Consider the following 19,840-nt stretch of genomic DNA (forward strand, 5'->3'; position numbering starts at 1 on the left):
CAAACAAGGCATGGACCTCTGCAAAGGTGATCGCAGGACTGGAGCACCTGCACAAAGGAGACAGGTTGAGAAAGTTGGCAATCATCAGTCTAGAGAAGAGAGAGCTTCTGTGAGACCTCAGAGCCCCTTTACCTAAAGATGGCCTTATAAGAGCAAGAATGAATTTTTACACAGGCAGATAGTGCCAGGACCAGGACAAGCAGTTTTAAACTAGAAGTGGAGAGATTTAGATTAGATGTTAGGGAGATGTTCCTTACTGTGAGGGTGGTGAGGCACTGGCACAGGCTGCCCAGGGAAACTGGATGGACACTCCATCCCTGGAAGGCCAGGTTGGCCAGGGCTCTAAGCAATCTGCTCTGACGAAATGTGTCGCTGACATGGTAGGGGCTTGTTAGGATATTATCCATACAGTTCCTTCCAACTCAAACCATCCTGTGATTGCCCACCTGGGTTTCTCAGGAGGCAGATAAAGCTGGACAAAATACAAGCAGATGCTAAGTATTTTCTACAGAAATACTATTTATCTATTCAAGCAGAATGCTCCTATTTGTTTCCAGCTCGCACATAAGGGAACACAGCGACGCATTTAAAACCGCGCGATTTACGACAAAACTGTTGAGCAACGCGACTATTTCCCAGTGCTCCTTTGGGACGGACTATCCAGGTGTACCCCTTTCGGACAGATCCAGGTGGTGCGCAGTACTGGGTATTCTGCAAGGGGGGCACCTATTTCCCTCGGGCCAAGCGACCCCACCTCGTTCCTCCGAGAGCCGCCCCTGGGTACCGCTAACAGCGGCCACGACCGGCCACGAGCGCAGCCACCTTCCGCCCTCAGGCCGCACAGCTGCGCATGCGCATCGCCGGCACGGCGGAGCGCGAACCGACCTCGGCGCATGCGCACGCCCTCTTCTCCCCACTCCTCCGCCGGGCTCCGCTCGCGCTGCCGCCGGGTCGGACCCTTCCCCGCTCCCCCTGCTCCTCTCCCGGTGCTCCGGCGGTGCCGCGCCTCACGCGGGGTTCGGGAGTTGGGGAAACTCCGCGGTCGGGGCGCCCTCTCGTGTCACGTGGTTGGGGTCGCGGCGGTGCCCTGCCCGGGACAGGCTGGCCCCGCGACGCCTGACAGGGCTGTCTCCAAGGGGCCCGCGGGCCGTGCGCCGCGGCAGGCGCCTCTGCCTTCTTCGCTTGTCACTATTCGGCGGGGGTAGAGCAGTAAGGCCGTGGCTGTCCGTCGCGGCGCCATCTCAGCGCTCCGGTGCTCCGCCCGCGCAGGCGGCTGATCGGACAACTCTGGCGGGCCTTGTTCGCGGCGGGATCCCGACGTGACCTCGGGGTGCGCTGGTCGGGAGCGGCGAGCGGGCGGATTTATGTGCCGGGAGTGGGGCCGAGCTGGACGGCAGCGGCGGCTGGCGGGGCCGACGCGGGCACCATGGTGAGCGGGGCGGCCGGGTCTGCTTGCCTCCCTTGGCTCGGGGCTGAGCTGTTGCAGGCCCCGGTCCCTGGCTGTGGGGACAGCTCGGGGGTTTGGGCGAGTCGGGGCCAAGGAGGCAGCGGAGTGGCACCATCGAGCTCTATAATTGGCGCTCGTGAATGGAAAACTGCGGCGTCTGCTGCCTTCCGCGGTCTTACACCGATCTTACACGGTTCCACTGCCCAGTGGTTGTTTCCCTCTCTGCTGCTTTTCCACTGGGAAGTAGAATGAGCCACTGCACTTAGTGCTTTGTAACGGCGTTAGGATATCTCTTTATAAATGCGCAAGATTCTTCTCTCTCTCTGTAACTACCTGACAGGAGGTTGTAGTGGGGTGGGGGCTGGTCTCTTCTACCGTGCCTGCAGTGAGATTCAGGGAAACGGCCTCAAGCTAAGACACTGGAAATATAAATTAGATACTAGAAAAAAGAAAATTTACTGTTTGGGTGCTCAGGCATTAGAATAAGTTGCCCAGCGAGGTGGTGGAGTCACAGTCCCTGTGTTTTAGAAACCTTTGGACCTGGTGCTCGGTGATGTGTTTTAGAGGTTCAGGGATGACAGTGGCAGTGCTGGGTTGACATTTGGTCTTGATGATCCCAAGTTCTTTCCCAGCATTGATTCTATGAGTATAATTGCCTTGTCGGATCTCCTTAAATCCCTTGTAAACGGAGCGTGTATGTGATCTTGGATATATTCAGAAACCTTTGCCAGGTGCTTTGTTGTTTATTGCCACAAGTTTGCTGTTGGTGCTCTGGGTCATGTCACAGCTGCCAAGTGTGCTGTGGCAGCACCTGAGTGTTGCAGAATCACAGAGCAGTTGGGGTGGGAGAGGGTATAATGAAAAAAAGTCTCACCTCAAATTGTTTTTCACAGCAAGTATTTCAGCACAGATACAATTTATTGGGCTAAATATAGTGTACAATAAGTGACTTTGTAACACAGTGGAACAAAGTTTGGTGTAATTCCTACTAACGATGTAACTTTGTTGGATATATGTTGCTTCAATAGAGCAGGCTAAGTATTTAATGAATATTAAAATTATAAAGATATATCTCTACAGAGATATGCTATTTAGGTCTTAGCATTTAAAACACTGGAATTTATTGGCTTAGCCTTGAATATAGTTATATCTGAGATACAAGGAACAGGGTCTGCAGCTATAAAAACATATTTTGTGTCCGCCATTAATATATTTCACTTTCAGGTGACTATATGAATGTGTCAGTATGTCATTTTAGCTATGGCACCAATGTTTGCTCATTGATCTAAGTGTTAAGAAATGCACTTTACGAGTATATTTTTGATAAAATCTGCCTTTTAATTGTTCTCCTACTTAGGAGTTTAATCATGTTGTTCCACTAAAGTAGTTTTTATAGTGTAAATTCTTGCTTATGAAAGGAATTGTATTTTTTTCTCATGAAGTCTTTTTCTTTTTTCTTTTTTTTTTCTTTTCTGCAGGGGTTAGAATATTTATTCAAAAGGCCTTGAGATGCTTCTCTCATTTGTAGGAGTCTGTGAGTGGTGTGGTCTAGTATGGGAAGCTACATTTGGAAAATTGCAAGCAAAAAAGTTTTTCTTTTCATTGCCGGTTCTTATTTAAATTAATTGAGTGCTTGCTTGTGTTGCCTAATGGGGTTGAAAGATCAGGTCCAGTTTTCTGTACTGGGTGCTGGCAGTGTGTGATTCTGTGACATTAGCAATGGCAAAAGATGGTAGTCTACTTCTATGCTGTTTGGAAGCTGTATTTTCCATTTCCAGAGCAACAGGAGAATGAAGTATTAATCAGTTTCTTTTGTACCAAGAGGCTTAGGAATCAGGTTATAAACATCAACACCTGCCAGGCTGGGACTGTCAGGACTCTGTGCAATTGCAGTGCCAGTTAGACCATGACTTTAAGCTCTGCAGAAGTGTCTTAATACTTTGTAAGACCATGGTGTTTTAGACTGTTCAGCAGAGGCATTAAGGTCTTCTCACTTTTTTTTCTTGGAATGATTCCTGTAATGGCAGAGCCTGTTCTTTAAAAAGCAAATCTTCTAGAGAGTGGGAACTTCTGTAGTTCCTACTTGTCTTATTTGTGGAAATTCTGAGCAAACTAAATTTTGAAAATCTTGGAAAAGTAGTAATGGCGTATAATCTTCTTTTCCCTGTGTAGTACATAATTTCTCTGAACTAGTTTTACTTATAATTTAATGATATATTCCACATATATTGGTGTTCACTGCAACAGGTATTCTGTATTGCCTTTTCAGTAATAATGATAAATTTGCATTTTTATAAATGCCCTTGTTCCGTCCATGAGATTTCTGTAGCAATAATATGATTTGCCTAATTAGTTCTGTAATCTTTGTACTTAGAGAGCCTCAGTGGTAAATGAAGCAGGACTTTCAGGTAAAATGCTATTCACTGACTAAAGCTGTTTGGTTTCAAACAAATCACCTTGTTTCAAAGGGAGTCATGCACATCTGAGTCTTTCCACACAGCAGTTTATTGCTCTTCTTTGACTCTGCAGAAAGACACTGGTCAAGAGAGAAGTTGCCTTTGGGTATGAAAGACTCTGTGAGGGTGAGCAGTTAGGTGATATTATTTAACACCTTGTATATTCTTCATGCCACTTTAAGCATCTTCTTTGTAAACAATGGTAGGTGCATGAAAATTCTAATTCAGGGAAGCCTTGGTCATGAGAACAGAAAAAAAGTAAAAATCTGATTTTTTTTTTAAGAGTTCTCTTGGCATAGATTTCTTTTCTAAAATTAGCTATATGAATGTCTGATTTCAACAAACCATATGATTTGAATTGCCTCAGATTGCTGATTATCATAACGACTATAGGAAATCTGTGAAAGCAATCCTTTTCAAAGGAAGCATTCACTTTAAGATGTTGCACAGCAAGCTCACTTTTCTTTGGCTACCCTATATAATATTTTCTACTGTTTAGGAAACAATTTTGAATTGCATTTATGTTTCAGGAGAACACTATTTGGCTTTTGGGAGCTGGAGTTTTAGCATGGACATAAACATAGGGAGAAAAATTTGCATATGAAGAAAAATTTATATGGGGAAAAGTCTCATTTACAGCAAAAGCCAGTTATGTGTCAGTTATTAAATGGCATTTCAAAGTGGATTTGTCTTCCAGACTTCACAAATACCATTGCACTTTTAAAATTGCAGGAGATAGGAGTATTTGTTATATTCTCTTAGAAATATTGGTGGCCACTACTGTTCCAATACCTTTTCAGTTTCTTACTTGAAAAATCATCAGCCATGTTAGTGTGTTTGTGTGCTACCATTGAAAGATACTGTCATGCCCCATATTAACATCTGTAGAATACTCAAGTACAGTTGTGTTAAAATCTTGTTTTCACAAGACTTGCCACTTCAGAAAGTAAGCACTGGGCATTAAATTTCTGAAGGTGCAGTTGTGAATGGGATTCTACCAGCTGTTTTTCAGTCATGTAGTTGTATCCCTACTGCAGTCCTGGTGCATACAGCAGTTGGCTTCAGCTCAATGCCCTCATCTTGTAATGGGGGAGATGGTTACTATATGACAACAAGTAGTTTCAAAGTCCTGTGTAAAGCTGGGTATTTAAATTATTTTTAATAGGTAGATAGGTGATAAAGGGAAGAAAAGACAGAAACCTGTGCCTTTTTACTACAGGTAAGGAGGAATAACCTTGGGCAAGGTTAAAATAAGGAGACTGGAGTGGTGTCTTTGCATAATACAATCAACCTTGTCTGTCTTTGTACTTCATGTTCTATAAATCATTTTATGATGGAAAGAAAAATGTTCTTTAGGTAGAAGTACTTCTAAAAAATTGTTGGATTTTTTTTTGTTACTGTGAGATAGCTGTTGGTGTTTTATAAGTACACTTACAGTGTAGATAAGAGTATTGTAACTTTATCTTAATTGATTATTCTTGGTTTTTGTCCTTCTACTAATCAGCAACTCTGTCTCCAGGTATGTACGATAAAAGACTGTGAAAACCAAAGTCCAGGTTATACTTTGTTCAATCTTACGCTTTTGCATTTTTTGCCTGCCATATCTTTCCTCCCAATTTTAAGAAATCTCTCAATCTTCACTTTAGTGTAACTGCTGAAACTATTCTTGTGGACCACTTAATGTGCTCTCTGCTATGTTTCATTTAAAGCTTTTATGTAAAGTATGTTGAATTATTAAAATAAAGGTAGGAATGCCATGGTTGCTGGAGGATCAGGAAGTGAACACAGTCCTCAAGACTTCTGAGACATCTCTCATTAAAGATCTTCCTCTGTGGTAGAAATACAGCCAGACTGCGGTTTATTAAACTGTGTTGTTGCTGCTTGGCTGTACCATTTCAGTCTTGTTTTTGACCAGGAGGTTGCTTGCCAGCCTGTGTTTTGCAGAAAAACTGACTTACATAGTCAGCTTTGGTCCCTGTTCTTCCCAGTATTAGAGAGATTGACAGAAATGTCTTTGATCAGCAGAATACAGACCTCTCTCTCTAGTGTCTTGAACTTGGTTTCAAGTTTAAAGCTGCAAAGCCTGAAGCATGATAGGGACATGGATGTATGTGGAATCAATGTTGAAGGCCTTATAAAATGGTTTCAATTCCACAAACTATTCTGTAACTGCAGACACTTTATTTAATCAGTGTAGCAGTTCCTCATCTCTTAACAGTGAGTAGTGCTTCTCTTAGTTTCAAGTCAACCCAATCACTAATTGTGTGCTTATTACTTCAACACAGATCAGGTGGTGGGTTCCAGGGTTTGTTTACCAGAGGTCCTCAAAACCCCCTGTGGTGTCGGCTTTGCCATTGAGCATCTTCTTCCTCAAACACATATAATTCTATTTCTTATACTCTAGATTTTTAAAGTTGTAGATTTCTGACTATGATCTGACTCCTGTGTTCTCTAATATAGAGTGTGCAAGTAAAGGATATAAGATATTGGCAGAAACCAGCACCCAGTCTTCATATATGGTTCTGAGATGAGTTGTTTTGAATTTAAACTGATACTAGTGTAAAGTGAAGGCTCAGAAGTGTGGGGAAGACTGGATCTAGACAGAGCCTGAATTGAGCCCTGTATTTGGGGATGGAGGGAAAATGTGTTCTAGTGTTGTAATATGGGGTAGTTTGGGGTGTTGTAGATTTTTCTGGAGTGTGTTAGTAAACCTACAAGTAGAGTGTAAACACATAGAGGAAAAAAGGTAGAGTTGGCAAAAAGTCGTGCTGTGCACACAGCGTGTTATTTTAACTCACTGTATCATCTAATGTGTTATTGTGACTAGTGTTCTTGGTAGATTGCAGGAAGATTAATGCAGTGGATTTAAAAAAAAATCTTGTGACAACTTTTCTCTATTAGTATATTGCTTGTGATTCATTACTAACCTTCAGGAACTGAGAAAAATGCCCACATATGGCATGTATGTGTATATATAGATGTATATACATTTTAAATTGCTTAAAGTGTAGAAAAAGACCATAAGGATATTAGGATATTTCCTCCACAAAGTCAAAATTAAGTTTAGAGATATCATTGGGGTTTTAGGTTTGGTTGTTTTGGGTTTTTTTTCAAGGGGCCTAAAATTTGCTAGGTTATTTTTGTTTGTACACTGAGAGGTTTGTAGGTATTTCTGTTTTTATCAAATACATCAGTAACTTTATGGGAATAAACACTATAAATTTATGCTAGAAAGATGTATATAGGGTGCAGAAAGACATTCAGTGGCTAAGAGAAATTGTTCCTAATGGGTTCTGTTCCAATGTGCAGCCTTTGTTTGAGTAAGGAAATTAGTTTCTGTTGGTAAACTTTTAAGTAGACTCTTGAATTGTGAGTATTTTAAATCAGCTAGTGGACCTGCTGCCTTATATAAAAATAACTGCCTCAACTTGCATTTTCTTCCCTTCTCTTGCTTTGAGTTAAGGCAATTTCTTTCCCTTACAGATAGGAAGCTCTAGGAGTAAATGAAGAGACGTACTGACATCTGGTTAGGCTGTGCTTCTAATAAATACAAGATTCTAGAGAAATATTAATTGAGTTCACCCTGAGAGAGTGAATTCCGAGAATAATGGCTTAGTAGAAAGGCTAGATGAAGGGACAGTGATTTCTCTCTTATATTGGGTGGAAGTGGTTATAGGACTTAGTGTGAGATGGTCAGAAGAAACATTTGACTTTAAAATGGTTTATTTTGTACCCAAAGAATATATACTTCCTTAGCAATTTAGTAATGTAAGTATAGCGTATATATTGTGCATGCAGCTGGTAACACTTTTTCATTAGAACTGCACTTCCCTTAGCTAGGGAATTGGTGGGAGTGGGTTTGAGTAATGTATGTGCAGAACTATGCACAATCCTGGTATCAGTGAAATAGAACATAAACAAAAGTGAGGTTTTACTGTTTGAGGTACCTCAAGGAGTTGATGGCACCAAGTGTAGAAGCAGTAGAAATTCCAAGAAGGGAGAAGGTGAAGCGACTCTAGAGGACCAAAGAAACTTGATGGACCTCTTCAGGGAGATTAGCTTTGGTGACCTGAGAATGCCTTTTCCCTTTGATGAAGTTTGACTGTAGCAAGTTTCAGAGAATTTGGTTTTAACTGCTTCAGTATTCTGCCCCCTCACTCCCCCCATTCCTCCCCAGTGTATCATGCCTGTTTTGCAGACTGTTACTAATTTTTTTTTTTAAGGTACTTCACCACTTTTCTAAAACACATACTGACTTGTTATTAACTTACTTCTCTACAGGGTGTGATAGGTGTACAGTTGGTGGTTACCATGGTAATGGCTAGTGTCATACAGAAGATCATACCTCACTATTCTCTTGCTCGTTGGCTTCTCTGTAGTGGCAGGTAAGATAAGTGTGAATATGGTAATGCAATTATGCATCAGAGTAGTAAGAGTAAAACACAGTGATTTTGTATGGAGTTTTTTTAAATAATTGACTTTTATTAAATTTATTACCATAACATTGTTACACCTGATTTGTGGGCTCAAGGCAAAATGAAAGCGTCGCTGTAAAAGAGCATACTTGTTTGTTGCTATTATTTGTATCAGTCATAAAGTTAATTGTTGTTCAGCTCTTATATTGAAGGTACAAGGTGCATCTTTTAATATTAAAAGGTAAATTGAATACAATATGCTGAAGAATAAAAGTATTTTCCTCTGTACTGTCTCTGTGTTGTTGATAATCTACCTCCTGATTAGCCTTGCATTGAAGAGTGCTTAGATATTTATTAAAAATGCTATTCCTTTTTTAATATGTCAAATGACAGGATTAGTATAAATTTCAGTACACTACTTCCTTGTAGCAGTAGATCAAACAGACATAATGAGTTGCAAGGGGAGTATTCCCTGTGTGGCTGTATCCATAATAACAATGAAAAACAGCAGCTATTTTGAATATAAACCAGTATGTTAAATATTAAAAGAAATCACAGATACTGTGTTTTTTCATTTGGTAAGAAGACCACTTCATATGATTAGCAGGTAGTGTGCTGTCTTTTGTAACTGTTAAAATTTTGAGACTATCAAATCCTTACTGCCTGCCTTCTGAAGTGGTATCCTTGAATAATAATGTACTCCATAGGAGTATTAACAAGTCTTTGCATTGACTTTTTACTCTGCTTCTCATAATTATCAACTTGTTCCTTTTTAATATTCCAGATTTCATCACCCATCAAGTTGCTAATGAAAAGTGACTGTAAATGTTGTTTAGGTGTAGTTAGATATAACAGAAAACAGTAATTGTCAGGTGGATAACACAAACAGGAATCATCCTCTTAATGTTGTGTGAAGTTTCACTGTTAACCATATTGGCAGGGTGTTGATCATATTTCTTGTGCTCTAAAAAGAACATGACACTAATGAATATGAAACTGCCTACCGTTTATTTTTAAGATGTGTCACAATGAGAGTCTTTTTTATTTACAATTATCCAAATTGCATATTATACCTTTTATGTCTAAGATCGATGTAAACTTTTATTTGAAAATTTAAATATCTAATTGCTCTTGCAAAATAATTTGTCACTATAATGCCCATGTTCCTCATTCTTGAGAAATTTTCACTCATTATATCCTTGTTTTAAGGCATGCCATGTGCCAGTGATAGGGAGAAGTTTGCTGTTCAAATATTTTCAAATCCATTTCTCTGTTTATCTTTGTGCATCTGCAGATTGATAAATACTTCATGCAGGATTTCAGCACTTGTGCTTAAGTAATTCTGCTCTTCCTGAAGTCAGTGGGAGTTTTATTATTACCTTCCATGTTAGTAGCCTGTTACTGCTTTTCAATTTTCTTTTATTTATCTGGTTGCTATTTTAGTGCATTGTAATTTCAGGCACTCTGAATAATTCCCTTAATACAGGAATTTTATAAATAATTAGAAATAATCCTGTGTTTTAGAAATAAAAATAAGTCAGAAGATTCATGCAACAAGAATCTGAATTTTAATGGCAGAAAGAAAAGCAGTTATTTTCTTAGTTAACGTAATAAACTATCTGTTATCTTTAACCTATTTCTCCATCGTGCTGTCTTTTTGCCAGCGATATTTGACAGACCTGTGTGGGTGGTGTTAGAGGGTTTTATACACGTAAGTGTGCAGGTAGAGGCACACTCCTAAAGCAGTCCAGCTGTCTAAGGAAAAATTATCACCCGCTCCTTCTTATCTTTGTTAGTAAATGTCAACTAGTCTTTGGTATCCAACAGTGGTTTTTAAGTGACTTTGAATATCCTGCTTCCAAAGGATTGGCAGGCAAGATGGATCTGAAATGTCTGTAGATAGTCCTTGCTAAATGGGAGGGAGGATAAACATGTTATCAGACAAGACAGAAACATTAAGTGACTAGTTTGTTTAAAGATGGCTGTTTCTGTTTATGGGAAGTCCGTTAAAAGGAAACAAAGACTTCTCAAAAATCTAAAAGAATTGTTAGGACAGACAGACTTCAGGTAGTTACTTGTTAATGGAATAAATAGCTATCATTGACTCTTGAAAAGCAATTTACATAAATTTGTTAAGAAATACATACTTTTTCAGTCAGTGATATTTTCAGAGCTTGAATGCAACTAAATAGCTTTATTGAAATATTTGGCAGCCTAAATATTTGCATAGGCCTTGCATAACTTTTAACTAATAAAACATTCTCTACCCAAACATTGCTTTTAAGTCACTCAGCTATTTTAGCTACTGTGTTTTCAGGCCATGTCAGGATACAGGAGAAAATGGACGTTTTGTTGTAGATTCGTTAATGACCTTTATTCAGATTAACTAGGGCATGTCTGTGTGTGTGTTGCTATTCAGACCGATTTGGATATGTCAAAGCCACAAGGTAATCAGCTGTGGGATTTCAGTTTTAAGCATATGTAAGCTAAAACAGATATATACTACTTTCTATTATCTTTATGAAAATGTTTGTTGAAGTCTTTTGGTTTTGAGATTTTAAATGTAAGATATGTAGGTTTATCAACTGAAAAATACCAAAACTCTTTATATTATTAGTTGTAATTAGCTATCACTTGCAATGTTGTTTTGTAGTATAGTTAGGAGCAAATTGTGGTATAATTTGTGGCTTGATTTGTGTTAGCATGCTACACAGAACAATAATTTTGTCTGTTCTGCTGCATTAAGTAACATTTCTCTGTCTGTGCAGGAAATATTTTGAAAAATTTCTTTACCTCATAGGTGGCTTTCATCATTAGCATCCCAAGTGCAGATCAGGGTGATGTGGTAAATGACAAAACAGGAGAATATATCTCTGCTTTTTCACAGTTGCTTTTGGTCATGTGAAGGATAGAAGTTAACATCTCCAGAGAAGTTTAACTTCTTGGATGAATAGCTTGTTTCTCTGGTTTATTTGTATCTCAGTCTTAAAGTCTCTTTTGCTGCAAAGTTTGCAAATCACAGATTCCTCAACTGTACTACACATTATAAAAATGAATTACTGAAGTAACTTTCACTCTTACTTATACAAAATTCAGTTCCTTTTTCCCCCATCCAAAACTGTGTTCATTCAAAGTTTGGAATATTTGCCGTTTTCAGTTTTGGAATGGGCAGTGAATTCCTTCAATGGAAATTTGCAGTGTGCAATAATTTGATGTTCTGTTGGCTGGTACTAGCATTCTTTTCTCTTGAAGAGTTCCCAAGATGAAGGAAGCCCTTCTAAAACAAAGCTGGGAATCAAGTGTTATTATATGGCTTGAGATTGTTTGAGTTTTGATGCCTTCCAAATTTGCCTTTGCTAACTTTTTGAAATTGGATCTGACGTTTTCTCTGATTCACCAGCATGGATGTGAATGGTCCTACTTGGTGAAGTTTTCTTTATGTGAGGTGGTGGTTGTGGATTCCTTTATCATGTGTTGACCCATGTCACCATGGGTGGCAATTAGTGGCTTACTACTTCCACACACATTTCTCAAGTCTGTCCGTGTTAATACTTGGTCTCCTTTACCGCAGCATTTCAGAGTAGAGATCATAGTGACTTCCTGTATCTGGACAGTAACCTTCCTGTGTTGAATGTGGAAAAGGCTTGTTTCAGCTACTAAGGTTTTTGCCATACTTAGAAATTTAGATAAAATATACCATCTTAGACACTTAACCATCTCTGTTTGTCCTCTTCAAAATTTCTGTGCCATTTCTTGCCTTTTAAATGAATGAGCAATGAATGCTGCATTGATCTGTGAAACTGGAAAGACTTATAGGTCAACCATGTGAAAATTAGTGATTTTTTAAATAGCACTTTTTGTAGTAGAAGTTGAAGATATCCCTGAGAAGGTGTTTAAGGAAAGGGATGTTGATGTTACGATTTGCTCTGTTTAAGAGAAAACATTGGTAATGATTATTAGATAATAGATATTTCAGATTCTGGAAAATTACTGGGTTTGGCAGGGATATAATATACTTTATTAAGTTGTATCGAATATGGTTTTAATGAGTAATTGTAGTGGTATAATTATTCTAGTGAACTTTTGCACCTTATATGACTGTGTTTGCTGTATTTGATGATATCTTTAAAAGCTGGTGTTTAGAGAACTGAAGGGCTCTCATGTGAATGACTAAGTGGCAGAGCTTTTAAATTATGTATAAATGCCTCATTTGCTGTAGAGAACTGAACTCTAGCTGTTGTTCAGTTCAGGCAGGTTTTTCATGTGCCATTACTTGCACACAAAGGTGTCTTGCTTAGGAGTGACAAATGACAGGTGTCTTAGTAAGTATGTAAATCTTGTGTTGTGATACATTTTTTTGAAAGCCATGCTCTAAATTGCTAATAATGGTATTGTTTTACTTGAGATTTTCTTTTTCTTTAGCTTGCGGTGGTATCAACATCCCACTGAAGAAGAACTGCGGATTCTTGCAGGGAAGCAAAGAGGGAAAAGTAAAAAAGATAGGTAAATACTTGTTTTAAGCTTGTCTTCCCTCACCTCTTGGGTTTTTTTCAGCATGATATGGTTCATCTAATAACTTTGCCAGCCTACTTTTGTCTTAGCATGAGTTAAAAACTGCTATTTGCAAATGACTGCCCTGCTTGCATTAGTTGTCACAGTTCTTTATCAAAACATGTTTTTTCAGTTTAACAGAGCTGGATATTCCGAAATTGTGCAGAACTGGTTAATTTCTGTCCGTAAAATGGTCTGTAAAATGCTAATTTGATAGCAAGTTTTTTTAGTGTAGGTATGCATTTAGATAAAAACTGTGGAAACAAATCTTAGGATTGTAGTTTTTCATCTTGAAAGATTTGAGTATATTAGTTCAACATAGGATTACTATAAGCCACCACTTTTAACACAGCTGCAAAAAAGGTAAATGGGCTCCTAGGATATATTATATGAAATGTTTCTTGTGAAGAGAGAGGGAAATATTAATTGTCTTGGACAAAACACCAACGTAGAACTTTCTCTGGATTACTGTGTGCAGTTCTGATCACTTGTGTTCAAGAAAAATTAATTTTGTATGTGAACAGGTGAAGAGAGCTGTTAGGATCATCCAGGAAACAAAGTCTGTCTTACTCAAGGGTGCTAAAAGAGCTGGGCTTGCTGAATCTATCAAAAGACAACTGAGGGCATGGAATAGCTGTCTATCAGCTTAAGCTGGAAATAGATTTCTGGTATTCAGACATGAAGTTCTAAACAGCCATACCAGAAGTACAACTGCGTCAAGAACTGAGACATCTTGAGGTGGTGGAGCTGGCCATGTTGATGGAATATGTCTAAATTGGCTTTATTTAGAACCAAACAACCCACTCTGGTTTTCTTTTTGGCAGCACAGGCAGTATTTTCTGGTTCTGTTTCTTTATCCCAGTACAAACTCTCTATAAATTTTAAGATTTGAATTAATCTCTGCACTGCTCATATAATCTGTTAATTGTAATTTAATTTTTCTTCCTGTTTCTTAGCTCTTAAGTGGCATGGTTAGCAATCATATTTGCCTCATTTAGGTTGGAAAAGACCTCTGAGATCAACCTTTGATCACATGTCAATTGTGGCCCTAAAGGCCACATCCAGTAATTTCTTGAAAACCTCCAGGGATGATGACTCCACCACATACTGCCCAAGAAGGGTAGCCCATTCCAATTCCATGGCAAAATTCCTCTTGAGGTCCATCCTGAACCTCCCCTGACACAGCTTGAAGATAGGTCCTCTTACCCTGTCAGTAGTTAATCTTGAGAAGAGCCCATCCCCCACTCAGCTATCACCTTCCCTCAGGCAGTTGTAGAGAACAAGAAGGTTCCCTGTGAGCCTCCTTTTCTCCAGGCTGAGTGCCCCCAGCTCCTTCAGCTTCTCCTCATCTAACTTGTACTCCAGACTCTTCCCTAGTTCCATGGCCATGGACTTGCTCGAGCACCTCAATGTCTTTCTGGTTGTGAGGGGCCCAAAACTGAACACAGGATTCTAGGTGTGACCTCAGCAATGCTGACTGCAGAATACAGTCACTGCCCTGGTCCTGCTGCCCACATTATGTCTGACACAAGCCAGGATGTGGTCTTGGCCCTCTAGGCCTGTGCTGGCTTATGTTCAGTCACTGTTAACCAGCAGCCCCAGATCCTCTTCCGCTGGACAGTTCTCAGTGACTCTGCCCCATCCTGTAGCATGGCATTGGCTTGTTGTGACTCAAGTGTAGGACCCAGCACTTTGACTTGTTGAACCTCATGCCATTGGTGTCAGTCCATTGATCCAGCCTATTCACATCCCTCGCCAGAGCCTTCCTGCCCTTCAGGAGATCAACATTCCCATCCAACTTAGTGTTTGGAAATTTACTGAGGGTACCCTCCATCCCCTTGTCCAGATGATCTATAAAGATCTTGAACAGGATCAGGCCCAGTACTGAGCCTTCTGGAGCACTCTTAGTGACCAACTGCCAATTGGATTCAGCATCATTCCCCATCATTCTCTGGGTTAAGTTGTTCCTTGTAAAGTAGTAATTTTTTTTCAACATTCCTTAAAATTAAGAATCTCTTTTTATCTTAACAGTTTTCTGTGACAAAAATGAGGCAAAATAATTGCTAATAAGAGCGTAATTTGTAATTATCCATGTAACCAGTGATATTTATTCATATGTGAAATAACTTCAATTATGTAATTATAAGTTTAAGTCCACCCGAAGGAGTCTTAAACTGAAAAACACAATTGCACTGCCACATAATAATTGTGCCTTTGCTCTTATTGCCTTTCCTCAGCCTTGCCAGTCCTTTGCAATAGCAGTAGTAGTGGTTGTACCAGGGTGAATGTTAATCAAAGGGGAATATAAAACTTCAAAGAAACTAAAGCAGTAATGTGGAGGCTTAAATTATGTTTGCTTTGCTTGTTTAACAACTGAATTAATAATAAATTACTTTTTAATGAATGAATGTACCTCTGTGTCCTTGAAAGAAGTGACTCTGGTTTGTGAAGAACCATAGTTAAGTGGGAATTGTTCCTGTTGAGTTGGTTTGGATTTACTGATTTAGGTTGCACAAAATGGAATGTACATCTTCTGTGTCATCCCCACAAGGAGATGTGAAACACATAGTGTGGGAGAAATAAGGATGCATCTGTTTGATACTCCCCATGATAAAGAATACTTTGCAAGATAAAGAATCTGCTTTGTCAAGACCATGGTCTTGCAAAGTGTAATACTTGCTCCTTAAATACACTCTCAGTCTGAACTAATTTAAAGAGAAATGATTAAAGGAGATACAAGGAGCTTGCTTGAAAATTTGCCTTAAAAACAGCTGTAGTGTGAAATTTTAGTCAGTTTTATTCAGTGCATGTTACCCTTCAGTATATTATACTGTAGGCTTTAGGAGCACAGGAATATTAGTCAGGTTTCCTGCTTCTGAATAGTTTTTATAATATGAAATTGTTAGGTTAATGAAAAGGTCCATAGATACTGTGAATTACTTTGTACTACAGCATTCAATGGTCCTGCGTATGTTCCGTCTGTGCCTCTTGGATTGTGGGGCCCTGGGATAATTGAAGTGTAGGAACACCAAGTTTTGTTGATCTGAAATGGCTTCAGTGGTAAAAATGCTTATCTCACTCAAGATGGTAGTACTCCTGGATACAGGCAGTAGGAACATAATCGGGAGTATTGCTGCAGGCATGGAGGTACACAGGAGCTTGCAAGTAGTCTAGTCCTTGGGCAGTGTTTGGGACTTCTTGTATAGATTCGCACAGCTGAATTTTTTGAGTAATGCTTTAGATTCCTACCTCTAGTTTGTCCGTTAAAATTCTTGTGCTTCTGGTTATATTAAGCATTAATATAACCTGAACATTTTTATTAATGCTTTCTGCTTGTATTTTCTTCTCACATATGAGCTAAGATGAAAGCATTGATTTGATTTCTTTTTAATGCTTATATCGCAATAATTTGTTTTCCTATGGAAAATCTACCTCTCCTTTTCTATTTTCAGAGGTGGTATTCTAAAATGTGGCTGTTTTTTGTTTTCTTCTAGCCTTTTAGAGGTTTTTAAGTTTTAGGTATGATTTTTTAAATCTAACAAAACATCTTCTGATCTCCTTTAATGATTTTTTTAATAGTGTGAGAAGGAAGTTTTATGTTAGTTACTAATGCTGTTCTACCAGATCAAATTCTTTAACTTTGTTCATGTTCTTTTAAGAGTGTGCTGGGTTTTTTAATTTGAAGTCTTCTAGTGTGACTTAATTTCAGGGAAGTGAAAATCATGATATTAGTATTGTTTGAGAACTCCAGATGAAAAGCACCTTTTGTTCTAGATACACATCTTTTTAGATTAGAAAGATACCTTAAATTGCCTTCACTTGATGGCTAGTAGGTTGGACCTTTCAAGGATCTAGGTTAGTTTAGCTCATGTGATATACCTGCTTGTTGTGACAAAAAGGACTAATGCAATTTTTTTTTTCTTTTTTTGACCTTGGGAACACCGTGTAGCTCTGAATAGAGAAAATCAGTGGGCTGAAATAAATACTGTCCCCTGGATCTTGACCCAATACATACTCAGATTGAAGCACCTGGAAGCCATTTAAATCCATACTATGGCATTATTGTCAGAGTCTGTCAAGTTTTAGCTGGGAGCCATTGACATACCTGGTTGTTTTCAAAGATTTGAACTTTAAGTACTGCTTTTAGTTAGAGACATAAAAATATTTGTATTTGGAAAAAAATCTGCATTTTTCTAAAATTTGAAATGTCATTCTGTATTGAAAAAAATTATTTTGTCATACCCATGCTTGTACTATGTATGTATTTATTTTACAGAAAATATAATGGTCATATTGAAAACAAACCCTTAACCATTCCAAAAGATATTGATCTTCATCTGGAAACAAAATCTGTAACAGAAAGGGACACTATTGGTAAGAGTATGCAAACAATAATACATTATTTCCAATATATCCTGATTCTTTCTATCAAGTGTTTATTTGTAATTAATGCTGAAATATCTTTTTTGTAGACAATGAACTAATAGAAGCAAAACTGGTCATTAATGGGAAAGCAGGTAGTAGGGCTAAGTCTCTTTTCATGTTCTGAGAGACATTTAAAATAGCAGTGTTGTGGAAAAGAATGAGTAGATGAAATCCAGCATAAAGCACAACTATTGTATCAGGCATCAATAGCAATATGAGACAACACTGAAAGAATTACATCATTGTCTATTCAAAATAGAGTTTTTAGCTTTGTACAAGAAAATAACAATTGGCAGATATCAAGTCATACTTTCTGCTCATCTAAAATAGGCTATGTGCTGTAGCATTGGAACCTAAGCCCTTTCAGCCATACATCTTAAGCATTCAGGTAAAATGCTTCAAAATGGCAAGTGACAGTACAGAAATATGCAGCATTAAGTGTTTTGGAAGGTACTATTATTTTTAGATGGCAATTTTTTATTATTAAATCATAATCAGTCATTCTATTACAGAAAGGTCATATATGAGTATGTACGTGATACGTATTTTCTTTCTACTTACATTTCTATATTTATGTGTACTATGGATACATACAGAAAGACAGGATGTATATTCCTATGCAGGAGACTTCTCAGCTTAAATTGTAGGAGACAGCATTTGTGTAACAGAAATGACGTTTTTGAAGTAAATAAATAAAGCAGACACAAGTTTCAATTAATATTACTTTCCTGAAATTATGTCATGTAATTATCAGCCTGAGTGATACAAGATAGGGTTTGACTGTGTTTGAAAAGTAATATATGCAATTTGTTTGTAAATCTAACCATATTGTTATTTCAAAATAAGTGTAGGACTTGGAAGTACTTAAGTTTGCCCAATTTCATATCTTTGCCAACAGGTAGCTGTAGTTGAGTCAATTAACTCAGTTCAGTAATGTTTTCTTGCTTTTCAGATTGTGTACATGTAGGGAAAGTATTTGAGGGAGACAATTTGTGTTCTCACAAATGGTTCTTTACAGTTTCCAACACCTGTGTGAACTCTCTCCATAGTATCTGGCCTGCATGCAACACAGTATGATCACCGGAATTTTTACAGTGATGTTTACACAACGATTATTGCTTTATAGGATGTATTAACAAAATCTCAATGAGCAAACCATCAGTATCTTAGATGGCAGAGTTTGTAAAATAAAAATAACTCTTTATTTGTAATATAACAAATGATAGCCAGTTGAGATCTCAATCTTTAACAAAGAGTCAAAACAAGCTGTCTTACCTGGAATTGCAGCCATACTCAACTGGAAAACTGTTCACTCTCTGTGTTGTGAAATCTAAATTAAGTATGCTTTTTGGATTTAGAATGTTCATGTATAAAAGCTGAAGTGATAAAATAGTAAAACCTTATAGCCTTATAAATTTGAGTAGTTATTAAGTATTGGATAACAGAAGTAAAGAATGAAGTTCGCATTGTTGAGTAACTTTTTCATTGTTGCATTTCACTTGGTTGATCTTGGTCTACCTAAATTTCACTTTAATATACTTAATACACAATTGGAAACCTCTTTTACTTGCTGCTTCATTCTGTATACATCAGTAACTGCCTTAAAACATACCTTTAACATTCACAAACTTATATTTTTCAGCATTGCATTACTTTCCAGAATATCAGTGGTTGGTGGATTTCACTGTTGCGGCTACAATTGTGTATGTGGTGACAGAAGCCTATTACAGCATTATGAAGCCCTCACAAGAAATGAATATCAGCATAGTGTGGTGTCTGCTTGTCTTGGCTTTTGCGGTGTATCCTTTTCTGGTTTGTTGAATCCCCCACTCCCTGTTCCAAATAGTTTACATCATTCTGCAATTTGTACAAATCTTCATGCCACTGATGGGTGGGATACAAAAATATTTGGCATTTGGAGAAAGGATCCTGTAAGCTAATGCCATTGTTGAATAATGTATATGCTGTACATGCTCTTTGCAAATGCTGGTATCATTAGCTTGCTACTATTAATACCAGACCATTTAGGAGAAAAATATATGTATGCAAATATAGTTAGTGCTCATCTATAGTATGTAGTAGTTCTAAACTAACTTGATTTTGCTCAATTTGGCAATCAGATATAGTTAAGTGTACAAAAAGTACAGCTTTTGAAGAAGTTTGGAAATTTAGTGTACTTTTTTTCCCAATGTTTAATCTGATGCTTCCTGATCAGAATAGCACAGTGATGTGTATACTAGTTTATTGCAAAAATACATGAGTTAATGCATTATTTTAAAACACATTCAAGGTCTTCTTACAGAAAATAAGGTATATAGACAGTTACAGGAACTGAGCTCTGTGAAAAGCTAAACTCATCTCTGAAACTGAGGGAAACAGAAGTGGAGTATTTAGGAAACAGGCATTATCAAACCATAAAATGTTTGTTTTATTATGGAGAAGGCAGTTAATTTTTAAGATTTTTTTACTGGAGAAGGCAGTATCAGACATAGATGCTTGCATGGTAATTAACCACATATGAATCCAGACACATGCTTTAGGTAGGA

The 19,840-nt window shown here is 38.1% G+C and overlaps 1 protein-coding gene across 9 annotated transcripts in view; it reads left to right on the plus strand.

Moving 5' to 3' along the window:
• The first annotated feature begins 976 nt into the window (after positions 1-976).
• TMEM161B (transmembrane protein 161B) overlaps positions 977-19,840 on the plus strand; it is a 46,151-nt gene continuing 27,287 nt past the window's right edge. For 3 of the 9 annotated variants that reach the window (XM_068176448.1, XM_068176446.1, XM_068176447.1), the window contains exons 1-5: positions 984-1,429; positions 8,185-8,288; positions 12,741-12,821; positions 17,146-17,243; positions 18,937-19,093. In XM_068176448.1, coding sequence (XP_068032549.1) covers positions 1,427-1,429; positions 8,185-8,288; positions 12,741-12,821; positions 17,146-17,243; positions 18,937-19,093 — 443 coding nt within the window. In that variant the 5' untranslated portion in view covers positions 984-1,426. Of the gene's footprint in view, positions 1,430-8,184; positions 8,289-12,740; positions 12,822-17,145; positions 17,244-18,936; positions 19,094-19,840 lie in introns of all 9 variants that reach the window. The other 6 variants (XM_068176442.1, XM_068176443.1, XM_068176445.1 and 3 more) reach the window with 6 other exon arrangements.

The sequence above is a fragment of the Anomalospiza imberbis genome, chromosome Z, assembly GCF_031753505.1.
Source record: "Anomalospiza imberbis isolate Cuckoo-Finch-1a 21T00152 chromosome Z, ASM3175350v1, whole genome shotgun sequence".
Classification (NCBI taxonomy): Eukaryota; Metazoa; Chordata; class Aves; order Passeriformes; family Viduidae; genus Anomalospiza; species Anomalospiza imberbis.